The sequence below is a fragment of the Drosophila erecta genome, unplaced genomic scaffold, assembly GCF_003286155.1.
Source record: "Drosophila erecta strain 14021-0224.00,06,07 unplaced genomic scaffold, DereRS2 tig00000439-arrow-arrow-pilon, whole genome shotgun sequence".
Classification (NCBI taxonomy): Eukaryota; Metazoa; Arthropoda; class Insecta; order Diptera; family Drosophilidae; genus Drosophila; species Drosophila erecta.
This window is the reverse complement of record NW_020825253.1, coordinates 103,024-122,197: the sequence shown is the minus strand read 5'-3', so window position 1 is coordinate 122,197 and position 19,174 is coordinate 103,024. Positions and strand designations below refer to the sequence as shown.

Here is a 19,174-nt window from a genome sequence, read left to right as displayed (position 1 = left end):
TTTTGGTTTTTCTCCTGAGCGATACATGGTCACCGATCGTTGACAGCTAGATTGTCGTCGATCGGTGGAAGCTTGGTAGAGTGCGTCACCCTCCTTAAGTCTATTTGCATTTTTTTTTGGCCATTAGATATTTCCTTATCATTTTCCATCCTCATTCGTTCTAAATCCTTAGCTGAAGTCAAAGTTTGGTCTTATAGATCAGTTTGTTGATCATCTACCCTATTCCTACTATGGAGGAGACTAATTTTTTCGTTTCGAAAAATTGTTAGATAATTAATTGAAAGGAAATACTAGCTTTAACGTTTCCGATACTAAGGCAATCTAGTTCACTACATAAAATTATGTAAGTAATTTATAATTCCGGCTTTAAAGGCACAAAATCGGTTGAAAGACATATATTGCTGCCATAGGAACAGTTTTTTTACCATAGTTTCTGTTGAATATATTAATTTATGATTACTCATTTGATGCGGATTTGGTTTATACTCACACCTTCAACAGTATCAATTAAATTATTTCCAAGGCTGATAATTACAAGCTTGTTTAACATATCGATATTCTCAATAGCTTCAATTTTGTTGTTAAATAACGACAGAACTTCCAAATTTACTAATGTATCAAGATTTTCAATCTTTTCAATAAAATTAAAGCTTAGATTTAAGTCTTTAAGGTTTGTTAACATATCAATATTTTCAATCGTCTCTATTTTGTTACAATTAAGGCAAAGCTTGGTCAGATTAGGTAATATCCATAAGTGATCAATACGTAAAATATCTGTAAAAAAAAAAATTATGTTATTTTAGAATTAAAATTAATAAAAGTGTCTTACGTAACAGGTAGATGAAATGGGTTTCGACCCATTTAAATGTATATTATCTTCAACCAAGGGAGAATGCTAACCTGTTACTCACTTACGCGTTAGTGTGGGCGTTCAAAAAGTTTTTAGACAAATCGATAGAAATGTTTAAGACTGACAAATAAAATTAACAAATATGAAAACATTCTTCAAAAGTAAGGGGGTTTCTGTTTTGGGCAGTTGTGGGCGTGACAAAAAATGTTTGGCAAATCGACAGAAATTTAAAAGACTAATAAAGAAATGGAAAAATAGTAAAATTATATTATATTAATATTAATTTTCGGGCGGCTTGTAGGTGTTAGAGTGGCATGCCAACAGCATTTAACAACTTTGGGCTGCGTGTATGTCAGCATGCCTAATCGTAACTCACTAGATTTTAAAGTTCCTGAAATCTCGTTGTTCATACGGACGGACAGACGGACATGGCCAGATCGACTCGGCAGTCGACATATTCACTCTTCATATAAACAGCTATAGCCATTCTTTTCGAAAGCTTCAGTCTTCAAAAGCCTCATAAATAACATTCGCTTAAGACACCAAACACTTAACGGTAACAACTTAATGATCCGGTAAGCTTGACATATAAATCTAAGTAGAACTTATAAGGCTTATATTAATCCTCTGTAAAAGGTTTTCTGGGCCGAAAGAATACATTTGTAAATTAGTTCATAACTGTCCTCTAGTGAAACTTATCCAATAAGAAGAAAAATATATATTTTTTGTATTAAATCTATCACCTAAAAAGTTTATTGGCGCAGTTGGTAGCAACTGAAAAAAGTCCTAGTAAACTCGTTATCCTTTGACAATCTAGTGAAAAGAGGAAACTTGTAACCTTTTCTGATTGTACCCGCGAATTGGCCGCAACAAAGTGATTTGGGTTCAGTTAAAGTGACTAAAATCGGTATCCGCACAAGTCTCGACATTCTGTAGCAGTCTGTGAACAAGAACAGAAACTAACTTATAAAGAAAATAACTTATAAATTATAAATGGCGTTAACTGCGGAAAATCTTTCTCAATTACTTCGGCAAATACGCCAAGTACCGCAATTCTCTGGAGACCCATCAAATCTCAACTCGTTTATCAGAAGTATCGAATACCTGTTGAACGTTTACCCTTCGAACGACATTCGAAGGCAATCATATTTGGAGCCATCGAACTTCAAATTGTCGGAGATGCGGAAAAGGTTTCCCAATTTGGAATGCACAACGAATGGACAACTTTAAAAGACGCCCTAATCACGGAATTTAAGACTCAGACGCTTCTGGAGGAACTACTAGGAAGGTTGTACTGCACACCATTTAGAGGTAACTTACGTCTATTTTGCGAACAATTAGAAGATAAGGCAACTGTTATAAATAAGTTAGTATTAGAAAATGACCGAAATAATATAGCGGTTTATACACAAGCAATGGCAACTACTATAAAAAATACAATTCAACGCTCACCCCCCGATAGGTTAGCGATAAGGCATCCCCGATGCCTTAGCGAGGCATGACATTTCAACCGTTCAAAAATTAAGACAAACCGTCCAACAAGAAGGTCTATACGGTCTATAAAATCCGATAGTCAGCCAAGACTTAACTCAAATTCACTTAACACCTATAAACTTACAAACAATAATAAAATCAAAAACACTCACCCCAACCAACAATTCATTCGTCCCTTCATTCCATTAACATGGGTCCACACAGACCCAAAACACTAACGTAAACAATCAAATTCCTTTTAAACAACCTCCTCCAACCAGACAACAGCAATTTGATCAGATCAGAAATTAATGCAATGAATTCAGACTTACTTCATAACCGTCAAAACGCCACCCGAAACTACTATCAAAAAAATACTAATGGAAAATATCGGTTTAGTAGACAACTTTCGGAACGAAACAATAATTAACGAAAAAAGATTCATTCACAAAGAACTAAATCCATGTATTGGGAACTCTTCAAAAATGTTTAATGCTCTCTTAGAAGAAAACAAATTTACATCAGAAAGAAACAAATTGAGTAGATTTTAAGACAAGGTATTATACGCGAAAGTGACTCCCCTGAATGCAGTCTAATATGGATTGTTCCCAAATTCAGGTTGGTCGTGGACTAACGAAATCTAAATGAAAAACCAATAAATGATAAATTTCCGATTCCTAATATGGACGAAATACCAAATTAGATAAATAGGCAAATTAGAAAAATGTCAGTATTTTACTACGATTGACTTAGCAAAAGGCTTTCACCAAATCGAAATGGACCCTAAGTCTATACCAAAAACGGCGTTTTCGACCAAACGTGGTCACTATGAGTACACTCGCATGCCATTTGGCTTAAAAAATGTTCCTGCAACCTTCCAACGCTGCATGAATTACGTCCTAAAAGATCTCATTAACAAGAATTGCCTTGTTTATTTAGATGATGGGATCATCTATTCAACATCTCTGAACGAACAACTAGACTCACTGAGAAAGGTTTTTGAGAAACTTAAAGAAGCCAATCTTAAACTCATATTGGACAAATGCGAATTTTTAAAAAAGCAAACAAATTTCTTAAAGCAATTTCTTATAATTTATATATTTCTTATAATAAGTCCCAATTAAAGAGAAAGTTAAAGCAATCAAAAAACACTCTCTCACACAGACAACAAAAGAAATTAAATCTTTCTTAGGCTTACGCGGATACTACCGTGGTCTCATTCTAGATTTTGCAAAGATTGCAAAACCTCTGACAATATTTCTAAAAAAAGGAGCTGAAAAATACAATATATCATTTAAAAAATTGAAAACACTCATAATGAACGACCCAATTTTGATTTGCCCTTATTTCACAAAAACATTCCAAGTCACTACTGACGCTAGCAAGAAAATAAACCGGTAAGCTTTGCAAGCAGAAAATTAAATGATCATGAACAAAATTATAGCGCTATTGAAAAAGAACTACTAGCAATCGTTTGGGCAACCAAATATTTCCGCCCATATCTATATGGAGTCCCCTTTCAGATTTTGAGCAATCACAAACTACTTGCTTGGCTAAATAATATTAAAGAACCTAACATGAAACTACAACGTTGGTGAACTAGACTTAGTGAATATAATTTCAAAATCAAATATTTAGAAGATAAACTTAACCATGTAGCAGACGCTTTATCTCGCGGCAATATTGAAGAAAACATGGTAGGCGAAAAAGAAAATATTTCAACAGCAGCAACAATACACAGTTCATCAGAAAGCAACAAAACCTACATTGAAATTACATATAAACCAATAAACTATTTTGCAAGACAAATTGAATTTATTAAAGATAGCGTTGAGCAAGTAGAGAAAACGAAATACTTTTCCAAAACAAAACTGACCATTAAATACACTGACATGACCCTGACAAAGACAATAGACATCCTTTTTAAATACTTCTTAAGTAATAACAATGTTATTTACCTGGGAACGATAAAGACTTTTTAGTTTTTCAAAAAGAATATCGAGAAACCATTAACCCACACAGTACCATGAAAATTCTGAAAAGTATCATAAAGTTAAAAGACATAATCTTATCCTGAATTTAAAGAATTTATTATTACTCAAACTTCTAAATTGTAACACCCTGGTATTGAAAAATGATACGATTATTTAAAGAAACTAACTATTCTTCGGATTATTATAAACTAATTCAAAACATTATCTATGATTGAGAAATCGGTAACCTTGCAAAGACAGAACATAGACCAACAAAACTAGTTTTCGAAATAACTCACTAAATTCACTTATTAAAAAAACAGTAGAGATTGGTTAGAGGCAAAACGAACTCTTACTAGAATTTTTAACGACATGGGAAAATCAAAGAAAAGTAAACCAGACAAAGACCGCGCTTAAAAGCACTTCTTTAAAAATTTGGCTAAACATCGGAGACATACAAATAGATATTACCACAAGTAAAACAGGAATAGCTGACAGAACGCCTTTATAAAACCATAAATGAAGAAATTAGAATTATCAAAACTGAGAATAGACTAATACGAATAAGACTAATCATAACACAACCGGTCAACCACCGTCTAAAATCCTTCTTTACCCAGATGATTAAAGAAACTAAAAAGTTTATTATATATATACATATATACGTGTACACACTTCGTGTTCCAAAGGAGATCTACGACGAGATTAAGCAGATCGGAGAAGAGTGCAGCACTGCTCAGAGGCGAGCCATAAAAGCCAACGCCAGAGCTCATAGCTTGGAAAGGTGGCAGCGTCGGTGGCAGCAGTCGACGAAGGGGCGATGGACCCACAGGATAATCCCGGATGTGACCAGATGGACTCTAAGACGTCATGGCGAGGTTAACTTCTGGCTGACCCGGATCCTAAGCGGTCATGGGTGTTTTAGAAGTTACCTAACCAGGTTCGGCCACGATGATGACCGCAACTGCCCAGAATGCGGCGTCGAGGAAACTTCCGAGCACATTATTTTTAATTGCCGGAGATTCGACCGCGTCCGGTAAGGCTTAATGGAGAATATAATGGAGCTGTCGACCCTAGGGGAGCGTATGATCTCGGAACAGTGCTTCTGGAGCCAGTTCAGCAATGCGGACTCTATGAAGCGGAATACGTCCACCGGAGTAACACAGAGCGCACCCTGGCCCTGCGAAGCATAGCCTAGCGATAGTACCGCAGGGATTCCAGGATCTATCTTGTTCCTTTTATTCCAAACAACCCTAACCCCAAGCATTGAAGTAGCCAGGGGTGCGGACCGGAGTGCAGCCTCAAACATCCGACACCATACAGTCTACTGCCTGGCTGAATTCGCTTAAGGTCAGGCAGGGGCTAGTTATAAGCTGTACACCCACCAACTGCTCAAATTTGCTCTAACAAACCCGTTGTCCGCTAGCACATGGGTTATGTGTTGAGCTACGCTGCGGCACCTCCAGATCGCAGCTTTCCTGGTGCGGTCGAATGCCCACTCTGGGCTAGCCTCTGTCCGGTAGGGCTCAATAAGTAACGCAAGATCTGCCCTGCATTCTCGCACCGTCTGCACTAGCAGGCCTTGGGCTGGCTGGAACCCAGGTTGGCTGGAAATGCTACTACAGCAACCTTTCGTCCATTGTGCGTTGCCCGAAGGTTCTTAATCGTCACCGCGTGCGCTGGGATATTCGCCAGGGCGTTCCTTAGTTCCTCTGAGGTAACCTCTTCGAGGTCACGAATCAAGAACACTTTGGATTGGGTCACCGGGCGAGAGCTGGCACGGTCTCCGAGCACTGCTCCCATGTCCACCTTGAGCTAATGCGTTCGGTCTTGTGACGAGGCGCATAGCTCAAGTAGCAGGTCACCTTTGGCCGTCCTCTTGACCCTGGTTACACTTTCACCAATGGGTCTCGCGTCTTGCCCTATTGTGACCAACCATAGGACTTCGCTGTACGGTAGCCCTGCTGTTGGGGTGATAATCAGCGCATCAGGCCTCTCTCTCGGCGGTCGCTTTTTCCCGAAACTGTGGCGTATAGCTCTGGGTAGGCGCTGAGGGTCCACAGGCTTCCTCTGCGTTAAGCGCTGGGCTTTTAGCGCGGACTGTTCCGTGCGATCCTCTGACATGGTACCGGCGTTGCTCGCACACGGTTCCTGACAGCCTTGGGGGGTTGTCTGCTGGCTAGTATCCACCGTTGAGGTGCGTTCGGCTTGCACAGATTCCGTAGAGTCCGGCAGCCTGACACGCAGCTTCAGTTGGAGCTCCTTAAGTCTGGCGAAAGCGTTCTTCGTCGCCAGGTTTATACTCCTCAAACCATTATGGTTGACCTTCGTCAAAAGGTCGTCAAAAGGACGCAGTCGCTTTGATTCAGGGGAAACACGTTGGTTCAATCATGGACTTTAAATTGTGCTCAATAAAAGTGTGCTCAGAACGAAAGTAATATTTTTTAATTTTTTTTTTTTTTTCATATATAAGTATATTTAACAATAATGAACACAAATATTTTGTTAATAATATTAACTACAAAAAATTAACATAATTTTTGGCGCTTGGAAAAATTAATAGAAACAAAATTCGTAAAACTAAGAAAAACTTCAGTTTTATGAATTATCTGAAAAAAAATAGTTGTTATATTAATACTTAGTGGTATTTCTATTATTTTGTATAACTGCTGAGCATCGACGAGGAACTAAATTGAAGCAAATTTGGGGGTTAATGGCATACCACTCTGACTTCACTTTTTCCCACAGCTCTTCCTTATTTTTTTATTTAAAACCTCCAATTAAATAGTTACGATTTAAGTCCGGGGATTGGGCCGGGATTGGGCTCCCATTTTAAGGGCATTTTCTCCACGGCATATGGTTTGATAACATTCTCCAATATTTTAACGTAGTCGGGAGTACACATTTTATCTTTTATCCGGAATATCGGACCAACTCCAGACGTGGAAAAGCATCCCCATATCATGATGTTACCTCAACCATGTTTTACTGTTTTTTTTTTGTGTGCTTAGTATCAAATGCGTTTTTTTTGGTCATCTAACGATCGCTTTGCAAAAGACAGTCTGTTAGCGATATTTATTTTTCCTAAGCAGTGGAACTTTCCTAGCCTTCAAATTCTTTTCAATTATTCTATTTCTTATTTTTCGACTTGGAATACTGGAAAGTATTTTTAATGTCCGTCGACGACAAAAAAAGATTTTTTTTTTATTTTCGAACCAAAAGTTCGAAGAACTGCTCGGTTCGTGCCCCGTTTCTCCTTGGTATCTTTATGTGAAACGCGGAAAACACTCAGAAATTTTTCTTATTGATTTTCCATCGTTTTCCACTTTTTTTATAATATCCCTTTCCACAGCTGAACAGTGCACTCCGCGCCCCATTCTGCATATAAAATCCGATTTAAACCATTTTTTTTTTACAAAATCACTTTTTATGAGCTAAACATAAATGAATAAATTTAATATATTGATTCTCTTAGGAAATTAACAGGTAAAAGTTTGACCAGGATAACTACTTGATTAGGTACATTAACATATAAGTTTTGTTTTATTTTGTTATATAGTTTTTGTTTATAAGTTTTGTTTTTTAAACACCATCAATGAACGACCACAAAATAAAATTAATGTTAAAGGCTCTTTTTTGTATGGGCTGGATCATAGCTTGACTATATTCACTGTTATGCAAATATCGGCAAAAAACTGTGCATTTTTTTAATAATAAAAGGTGGTCTTGCGTGCATTGTGGAACACGCTCGCAAGTTGAGATATTTCTTAGAAATAGAGGAACCGATTTTTCTGTGGCATTTTTTATAAACTTTCTTGAGCCCTATAAACGTAGGTCGTACATAGATAGTTATATCTTTCGTTGCTGAACATATTGCATTTTTATATTTTCAAATTCTCCAAATAATGAAACAATAAATGAATAAAAACATTTTCATGTTTAAATTCCACCGAATTCCATTGAATTCCATTCATGAATTATAAATTGATGCACACAAATGTTATACCGTTTCGTTATTAAAGGAAGTACAAAAAGGTCCTAACCACACGTTCCAGAAATTATACCATTTGATCCTAGTTCGATACAAATTAGTTGTTAAAGTGCGACCGTATTGGTCTTAGAATAAGACCGACTGTTCTTAAAATTTGAGATCAGTTTGTTCTTGATACCAAACGGAATAAAACTTTTCTAAGACTCAAATAAGCACGATTTAAGACACATTCAGAACCGTTTTTTCCCCTGAGTGGACTATATATGAAAAACGTTATCATCTGTTACTTTTCAAAGAATATAATGTAACCCTAAATCTACGATTAGGAGTATAAAAGTCGAGATCCTAGACTACCAGATACCCGTTACTCAGCTAGTGAGTCTGTCCGTCCGTATGAACGTTGAGATCTCAGGAACTGTAGAAGCTAGAAAGTTGAGAAAAGGAATGCACACTTTAACACCCACAAACCGATAAAAACTGTCACGCCCACTCCAACACCCACAAACCGCCCAAAACTGTCACTGTCACAGTTCAATCAGAGTTTAATATATAGGTTGGGCATGAAAGGCAACGTAATGCATTTTTATTTGGTCTTAAGAGAAATATCTTTGGTTTGCCATGATTTGTGACATTTTTTTTTTGAGTAACCACAATAACAGATAAATTTCGGTTGTATAAACTTTAGTATAGAGTTCACAGACATTGCTAAAGTCTTCCATCATCAAATCGGCCATTTTCCAAAGAATAGTATTAAAAACCTTTTTAAAGAATTCATATTAAAATTAGACTTAGCACTCTCCTCCCCATAACAGCAAATAATACGATCAAACGAAACATTAAAAAGATAATTTTTTCTTGGTGATCAAATTTTTTAGAAATGTTGTTTTTCCCTATCCGGAAAGTCCTTAAATGTTTAATAAATAAATTGTGTAAACGTTATTAAATGTATATTATTCGATTTTTTGAATTTAGATATACTATAAGATAAATATTTTTTTCTTTATTATACCTGTTACTCGTTGACTAAAAGTATGTTACAGGCAGAAGGAAACGTTTCCGAGCATATAAAGTATATATAATATACTTTTTAGGCGATAGATTTAATTAAAAAAAAATATATTTTTCTTCTTATGATCTTTATTGGATAAGTTTCACCAGAGCTCAGTTATGAACTAATTTACAAATGTATTCTTTCGGCCTAGCAAACCTTTTACAGAGGATTAACATAAGCCTTATAAGTTCTACTTAGCTTTATATGTCAAGCTTATCGGATCATTAAGTTGTTACCATTAAGCGGTTGGTGTCTTGGGAGAATGTTATTTATGAGGCTATTGAAGAGTGAAGCTTTCCAAAAGATCAGCTTTAGCTTTTTATATGAAGAGTGAATATGTCACTCCCCCACCTTTTAGATATTAGCTTGTCCTCAGCGATTATTTCTGGATATAAGTGTGGTACTGGATTTTCAATTTCAACTATTTCTGTATTTGATTCGGTTTCTTTTTCTATATTTTCGAGAATTTGCCTTCAATTGTCGGGGGCAAGGTGCAATTATGAAAGTTGGTTGTATTCATAGAAATGTGGGACAATAGAAATATTTCATTAGTATCTACGTTATACCAGGTGGAAGTTTTAATGTTTATCATATTTTTGTAATTAACGTTGCCAATATAGTCGTGTTAGTTTTGAACCCATTTCAATGTCCTCAATATATTCGGTAAAATGTTCAATGTTAAATATTAATAGATTACTTTTGTTCTTTTTTCAAAGAATTTTAATGGGTTTTAATTATTGAGACTGACAAAAACGTGATTTAGAGTGCTGACCTGTACTGTGTCTTGTTGTTCAATATGTTGTCTGTCGTCTTCGTCTAGTGTGCCAAAAGATATTTTAATGTGAAACCTACAAAGTTAACCAATCCTCGTTTGTTTTGTTTTGAGATGTGTATGCCATTCATTTCTCTTTCCATTTTCTCGGTTAAATATTTAATTTGTATAACGTTTTTAAATTATTGACATTGTTTATTTATACTATTAAATATTTCCTCAACTTCTGTAATATTTATTGTAAGACAGTGATGCATAAAGGTTATGGGGATTTCTTCTGATTCAGATTCAAACAAGATAAAGCCTTAATTGTTTTCTATTGGGTTGATTTCGAGTGTTCCTGCTGTAGTTTGTGTCCCAGTACAAGTTATTCTGGTGATTAAGAGTCCGATGATTGGGAGGTGTCGGTTTGCTGCTAGTATTTGCTGTCATTAACTTTCTTTTTCTTTTTAAATTTGCTTTTATAATGAATAACGTTTTGCCTCTATTATTTTCGATATAATGTTTTTCGTCTAATTGTTCTATTCTGCCTGTTTTTCTTTCATTTTTCGCGCGTTAAGGGTGTTTGTCTAAAATTTGTGTCGATTTCGAAATCCTGTCTTTTTTTGTTAAGTTTTTTGATTTTAATTTCTTTAATTATCTGGGTATAATAAATAGGTGTGCCTGCGTAAAGAAGGATGTTGGCCGGTGTCTGTCCGGTTGTGTTATGTTTAGTCTTGTTTATTATCTAGATTCGAATTTCTTTATTTTCTCTATTGTTCTTAGTATTAATAATTCTGATTTTTCATTTATTGTTTTATGAAGGAGTTCTATGTCTGCTTTTCCTGTTTTACTTGTGGTAATAACTATTTGTATGTCTTCGTTGTTTAGCCAATTTTTTAAAGAAGTGCTTATAAACGCGGAGTCTTTGTCTGCTTTAATTTTCTTTGGTTTTTCCATGTCGTTAAAAATTCTAGTAAGGGTTCCTTTTGCCTCTAACCAATTTCTGTTTGTTTTAATAAGTAATAAAAATAAGACATAAAAATATGTCTATTAAATATACGTCTATAGAAGACGATCGTTGTCGATTGCATAAAAATCAATAACATAAATTTCGCGTGGTTTATTTGTCTCTGGAGTTATTTCGAAAACTAGTTTTGTTGGTCTATGTTCTGTCTTTGCAAGGTTACCGATTTCGCAATCATAGATAATGTTTTGAATTAGTTTTTAATAATCCGAAAAATAGTTAGTTTCTTTAAATAATCGTATAATTTTGTCTAGTATTGGGAGTAACAATTTAGAATGTTGAGTAATAATGATTTCCTTAAATTCAGGATAAGATTTTGCCTTTTAACTTTATGATACTTTTCAGAATTTTCACGTTACTGTGTGGGTTAATTGTTTGTCGATATGCTTTTTGAATAACTAAAAAGTCTTTATCGTTTTCCAGGTAAATAACACTTTTATAATTTAAGAAGTATTTAATGGGGATATCTGGGGATATCCCTTTGTCAGGGTCATGTCAGTTTGATGGTCAGTTTTGTTTTGGAAAAGTATTTCGATGTCTTTACTTGCTCTACGGTATCTTTAATAAATTCAATTTGTCTTGCAAAATAGATTATTGATTTTTCTGTAATTTCAATGTAGGTTTCGTTGCTTTCTAATGAACTGTGTATTGATCACATCATCTAAATAAAAAAAATTTAAATAAAATTTACTTCCTTAAAGTGGGTGCTCAGATAGAATTATATCGGTTGTTGAACACCACTATGCTGCCCCAACGCATGCAGCATCATGGTTAAATTTGGGTCACTTGCATGATTTTTACAAGTTCAGCCAATTTTCGATTTTGCATTTCGACAACTGAACGCCACTGCTCCTCAGAAATGCTGTCGGGTTATTTATATCAGGAGCCTCGTCGTCCGTCCGTCCGTCCATATCGGTGTCACTCATAATGATTTACACTACGCAATTTGTACAGCTGTGCGCCTTCAACGAGTCCAATTACTTCTGCTTTGGCCTCTCAACGATGTATGTGCAGTTCAAAACCGGGAAATCGAATTGCTGAATGTCGAAGTAAAATGCGACAAGATAGAGTTGCCGCAGTAGTTGAGCTACTTGAAAGCACTCGACTTCATTTACCAATGGGATACCTCATACTCGAGTAAATACAGGCGAAATGAAAATCCGTTTAATTCATCCAACTAAAACTGTCCAGCTCCGACCTTACAGACTTGGCCCCGAGAGAAGTAGTGCGTATGCAGGTGAGCGAATTGATGAGGTGCAATATGGTTCGCCCAAGTTGTTCTCCCTTTGCTAGTCCCATGCCGAATATACTGCATTTGTGACCCCAGAAGGTCAAAATGAATTTATTACAATGCCTTTTGGCCTCAAAAATGCGCCATCTGTTTTCCAGTCATAAATACAATTGCTAATTCGTTTGCTAATTATTAATTATTTTACATGGACGATATAATGGTAGTATCGCCAACAAAGGAATTGGCTTTGGAAAGGCTAACAACTTTTTTGGATGTTCTTACAAAGGCTGGTTTTACCTTTAATCTTGCTAAATGTAGTTTTCTCAAAACAACGGTCCAGTATTTGGGCTATGAAGTGCGAGCTGGATAGATTCGCTGAATGGGCAAAAGATAGCTTCATTAAGCTCCTTGCCTCCTTTTCAAACTGTCTCCGCCGTTAGACAATTCATTGGCCTGGCCTCGTCACTTTCGTCTGGTAACGGCAAGAATACATGGAGCGCGTTCTGGTCATTTTCGACCCGCAATATTCTATTGAGTTGCACACTGGTGCAAGTTCCTGTGGATATGGAGCGATACAATAAATCCGAGCACATTCTGTCAATAAACAAGATTCCCGAAAAACGAGTAAATCTGTCCGAAATTTCAAGTGTCCGAAGACTTTTTTCTGAGCAACAGTTAGACCCCGAGATAATAGAAATTGTTAACAAATTTGAGTCAGATGAGTTGGCCGAAAACCTGGCCAAAACGTATGATCTGCGAAAAGGCGTATTATATCGCAAGGTACAAAGACTAGGTAGAACAAGTTATTTACCAGTTGTACCCAGAGCTTTCAAATGGTCAGTAATTAACCAGGTACACGAGTCAATAATGCATTTAGTCTGGCAAAAGACACTTGATAAAGTGTACCAGTATTATTGGTTCGCTAAAATGAACAAGTATGTCCGAAAATTTGTTTCAAACTGTATAACTTGTCGATCCCTGAATTCATCTTCCGGGAAGGTTCAGGCGGAACTTCATTCCGGTAAGAAGACAAGTATACCGTGGCACAACATTTATATAGATATAACGGGGAAATTAAGTGGCAAGAGCGATTTGAAGGAATATGTCATTGTTCAGATCGATGCCTATGCAAAGTTTGTTTATCTGTATCACACCTTAAAGATAGATGCCGAAAGCTGTGTCAACGCTATGAAATTGGAGTATTGAAGTAACAGATCGCATTATCACCGACCAGGGTAGATGTTTCACAAGCTCTCAAAGTTTTGCGCATCACAGGAAGATCCGCTTCACTTCACTGTGCAAATGGACAAGTGGAACGTGTGATGAGCATACTGAAAAATTTGTTGTCAGTGGTAGAATCAAATGAATAAAGACACAAAACCAAGTTAGATCCGAAATTCAGAGGACCGTTTTTGGTAACTGAAGTATTAGAATGTGACAGGTATACGCTAAAGTCGTTAACGAGTAACCAATCGTTCAAGTATTGCCATGAAGATATACGGAAAATGATAATATGGAGAAATAGCTGAAATATAGAAATAGTGGAATGAAGAGAAAAGCCAGCCTATGAGTTTTTTTGTGAACGAGAGATATCTAGGTGAGACGATGGATTTCGAGTTATCCGTCTAGGTGAGACGAAGAGATATCTGTGTCTCCTGTTGTTTGTAACAAGAGAGATCCGTCTAGGAGAGACGATGACTTTGTATAGAATCTATAATCAAGGTGTGTGAAATGACGGAAGATCGATACTAGCAATCGATAAACGATAATGATAAGATAAGTTGTAAGCATCATTACTAATCGATGAAACTGAATATGAAAATAGAATAGGTTATCTCAGCAACAATAAAATGTAAGTTGTTTTGCTTCTTCACAGAATTAAGATTTAAGAAATACACCTAATAATGTCAAATTAATGATATGAAATGGTATTGAGTAGTGATGAAAGTATGTGATCTTGATACCCTGGTATCTCGGTATCAAAAGGACGAGGACGTGTAAATGTCAGAATGGCCGTGTCGGTGCGAAAATAATGGGTATGCGTATAGTCGCTATTTACTTCTTCTCCATGTTCGTTTTGGTATTATGCGTGTTCCAATTTATAGTCAATGTGTGAGGATGATTAGATGAATTATCTATGAATGGTACTCTATGATAGAGCTGTTGCTGAACGCGGCCATTTGAGCTGCTTGGTTAGAGTGAGAAAGCGACATAATGAAAGGGGAATGCCAAAATTGATCAAAGGCTAGAACTTTTAATATTCAATTATTCAATTTGACATATTTCACGGAAATGAAGACATAGACATATGAAGACATAGAACTCGGTATGCAACTTTCAAGACTAGGCATTTTTAACCCAAAATTATTGAAAGACTAAGGGGCGACATTTAAATTCTGAAAAATAGTTGAAAATTAACTCTTCGACCTGGTTGAAGTCGGATTCAAATACTTTGTTTGTTTCTATGAAGAACTCGCAGAGCTGACGGCAGACGCGCTGGTGACACAGCTGAAGACCGTGTGCGACTCCAGAATGAAATCAAGCAGGACCCGTAGCCGACGCAGGGCTCCGGTCTACTGGTGAAACCAGGAGATAGAGACGTCTCGGCGTGACTGCTTCCTCAACAGACGACGCTATCAACGCTCCGGAGGTTTGGAGTCATTTGCCGAACGCCAATAATACCTAATTAATTTCATAAATTACTTTATACTAGAAAATGTGTCGTTAGAGTATTCAGCTTCCGACGTGCGTTTGAAGTTAGTAATCTTGCCTGAAGAATTCAATTTTGCAATAAACAGGTGGCATATGAAGTTTTTTAACTATTTAGTATATTTATTTGTACATATTACTAGTATACAAGTAACAAAAAATTCATACATTGTGAATGATCAATGTTCAATATTTGAAATGCGAATATTATTTTGTTGAATGTTTTTTTTATGTTCTAATTTGATATTTTTGATAAAAACCCCAAATTTGGGTGGGTAGAAATCAAATAGCGCGCCAAATTTGTTGTTTCTTCTATTAGTTCCTCTTAATCCGTTCGCTTAAAGCTGACGAATAAATAGACCTCTTCGTTTGCTACTATTTTTCTAAATTTATATTCAATAAAGGTTGCTTTTCTGGTTTATTAAAGCACACTAATATACGTACGATAAGCTATGTAGTGCAAGCAAAATAAATGAAATTTTAGAAGTGTACTAATTTTCATCACTTTGCGCGCCTTTATAACGAATATTACTAACGAATATAAAAATATCTTCTTAAAAAAATAATAGTCACGGCATATTACAACGAAATTGACCAAAACAATAATCAAATTCGTTTCTTAGATCAAAATTGATTTCGGACCGGAAATCGTCTTCTAGCACAACTACGCACAGATGCACACTTTTTTGCTTACTGATTTCACTCACACAAGGAAGTGAATTCTATTTTTAGATTTTTATGCTCACAATTTTAGGTAAGCGGGGAGACAGCAATTATTGCCGCCACCAAAAAAGTTTTGCATAGTGCAAAACCAATGTATGGCCGTTACGCATCTTATTATTCTAGGGTCTTTGGTAGAGGCCTCTCCTCCAGTGCGAAGAGGATAGTATGGGCTGAAGGAAGGCAGCGAACCCTGAAGACCTGGCAACACAGGTGGTGCAGCGACCACGAGGCGATCCAGGTCGAAATCGGCATAAATCCACTCGCCAGCAGGGTACCACCCACCAATCATCGGCATAACGTCAGGATACCATGAACCAGGAGAAGTTTCCCGGCAGACTCTACAACGTGGCGGTCGACGAGGAGCCCTGCGCGAACGCAGTAGCGGAAAAAATGGCTGAGAGGGTGAAGGAGGCCTGCTACGGTCGCATGCAAAAGAGGAAGAAGTACCGAAGGCACCACACCTCCTCTTTCTGGTGGAGGTGAATATTGCCGCACTGCGCGGCACCTGCCTACGCGCTAGGAAACTCGTTCAGAGACCTCGAGGCACCATGCGCCTGGACGCATGCAGCGCGGAGTAAAAGGTCGGAAGAAGGGCACACAAGAAGGCGATTAGAGCCAGAAAGTGCGAGTGCTTCCTCAAACTATGCGACGAAGCTGAAAATGACCAGAGGGGTAGGGCCTACAGGATGGTAGTCTACAGGATGCCCTGCCGGCATCCAAGCCCCATACCACTCAACTGCGCTGGAAAATATCGTCCACGCCCTGTTCCTCAGAGGTCAGCGTGCTGTCCCGATGCAGGTATTGGCTTGTGGTGACTGCCCCCTGTCAATGAGTCCGAAATCCAAGATCCGGCGAGGACCGAACCAAAACCAAAAAGGCAAAGGGATCCTGATCGGATCCCAAACAATAAAGCTGCAATAAAGTCTACCCGAAGGAGACCGCCGATCTGTTCAAAAAGTGCTTAAGCGAGGGAACGTTTCCGGACAGATGGAAACGCCAAAAACTCCTGCTTCTGGCCAAGCCTAACAAGCCCCCCGGCGAACCTCCTCGTACAGACCCATCTGTCTGCTGGACATGATTGGCAAGGTCTTCGAGAAGGTGATCGCAACTAGGCTCGACGATGAAATAACGGCTGCTTGGGGACTATCTCCGAACGGTTTCAGGATCTCAGTGGATCTCTACGGTCACCAACACGGCTGTCAGAGCCATTTCAGGCTCCAGGAAGGGTGGTACCAAGAAGTACTGCCTGGTGAGGACACTAACATCCGGAATGCAGTCATTCACAGCATTCATGGGCATGGACGCTAGAGTCTCTGAGGGCCTTTAAGGTCCCATGCTACCTGCTGCAGGTCGTCAGTAGCTACTTCAGCAAACGGGTGCTCGTCCTCAAATGGTCATCGGGCTCCAGAGAGTTTGAGGTCAAGGCCGGGGCTCCCACAAGACTCTGTCCTAAGACCTCTGCTCTGGAACACCATGAGTCTGGAACACCTAGAGTACGGCCAAAAAATGACCAGCGAAGTGGCAGGATCCCTATCACTGATACTACTGAACACGAGAGGTTCAAAGCAAGCCACTTTACTGACGGGCGTGGTAACAGCTCAGCTGCCCTACGCAGCTCCCATGTGGGCCGATGCTGCTGTAATCAAGTCGTACATTAGAGGCGTCAAAACCGACTACCGGCTGTGCGCGGTGAGAACAGCCTGCGCCTTCCTGACAATCCCGGACGTCGCAGCCATAGTCATCGTCGGCCTATCCCGCTCGATGATCTGGTGCGGTAAGTAAAGGAGCTCCACCCACAAATGTCAGCACAAGAACGATGGCAAAAAAGAACACCAGAAGACGAAGCCTTGCCAACTGGCAAGCCAGGTGGGACAACTTTCCCAAAGGACGCTGGACCCACAGGCTGATCCCAAAAGTGGAGCCAACGACTAGAGATTTTTGTTCGTCCCACCAAATTTATGATGTGTGATTGCCCGACCAAATAGAAGACAAAGTTTTATATTAAAACAGCCTTATCGACAGACTAATTTTTCAACGATATACTCCTACAGTCCTCGCCGACGGCTCCGCCGTGTCGCTCCTTTGCCGTTCCTTCCTTATCAATGTACAGTATTTGAAATGCAAATATTATTTTGTTGAATGTTTTTGTTATATTCTAATTTTATAATTTACGAAATCGCGCAATTTTTGGTGGGTAGAATAGCTCGCTAAATTTATTTTTTCTTCTTTTTGTTCTTCTTAATCCGTTTGCTACTATTTTTCGAAATAATAATATATCCGCATTTATATTCAATAAAAGTTGATTTCCTGATTTAGTAAAGCACAATAATATAAGTAAGTATAGTCTACTTCCATTCATGTTGCAGGGGGAGGTGGAATGGCGGTCAACTGCTTTGCCGTGGCGGTAACACCCGAGCTCAGAAGAGCCGAGAGAGCCAGGAGGGAACATGAGTGAGCCGATCCAGCATGTCCTCCTACAACTATTGTTATGAAAGTTATATTATGGTTAGTTAAAAAAAAAAAAAAAAAAAAAACATATATACATGACCTACAGTGAGGTCTTGGCTTTAATCACGAGGTGAAGCGACGGACAACTGCTGGAGCTGGGAAAGAGCGTTCACAATGTTCGCTGCACAGCGAGCGGCAAAATTATGCTCGAGCTCAACAGGGATGGGGGCAAAAGTGCATCGTTTATGAAGAGCGATCTGGAAGCGGTGCTGTCAGAGGACTCAGGATGAAGTTCCTTTCGATTAGCGACTTGGACCCACAAGACCTATTTGCGGACCAAGTGCGGATAACCCGGGGCATAAGATCGCTAGCTGCACACTAGAGGCCATGCATCAGTGCCAGGATAGCCGACGCTAAGCTTATTGCGGGCAGTAGAAGCTGTCCTATGAGCAACAAGCCGCCGAGAAAATTAAGATTATCAAAATCAGCCCCAACCACTCACTGCACCAACTGTTGAGTCAAACCATGCGCGACACTCAAGCTGACGTCGCGATTGCTAGCGAGCCGTATAAAAGGCTGTCTTTGAAACCGTTTCTGGATCCATTTCCATCTGGTGGAAACCCTTTGCAGTCTATAGTTGTGAAGTAATTACATCTGCCTAATTTTCCTAAGATTTCGTCCTTGTTTAGGATTGGGTTTCCATCTCTGTAATTTCTTTTAGTTTTCGCTAGTCTATTACAATTCTAAATTTCTGTTTGCTTGATGCATTTTGTTTCTTTGGAACCACCCAGATGGGGCTATTAAAAGGTGATTTTTTGGTACGTCTAATACCCTGATTTAGAATATCTTGTATTTGGTTTTCGACCTCTTGTTCATAAGCCTGTGGTTAACTGTATTGGGTAGATTGTACTTCGTATCGATGGTATGTTTAGTTTTTAGTAGGAAAT

The 19,174-nt window shown here is 38.2% G+C and overlaps 1 protein-coding gene across 1 annotated transcript in view; it reads right to left on the bottom strand.

The window, feature by feature from the left end:
• Positions 1–460: 460 nt before the first annotated feature.
• LOC113564759 (dynein regulatory complex subunit 3-like) overlaps positions 461–19,174 on the bottom strand; it is a 64,095-nt gene continuing 45,381 nt past the window's right edge. The window contains exon 2 of the mRNA XM_026983586.1: positions 461–774. Coding sequence (XP_026839387.1) covers positions 461–774 — 314 coding nt within the window. The remainder of the gene's footprint in view (positions 775–19,174) is intronic.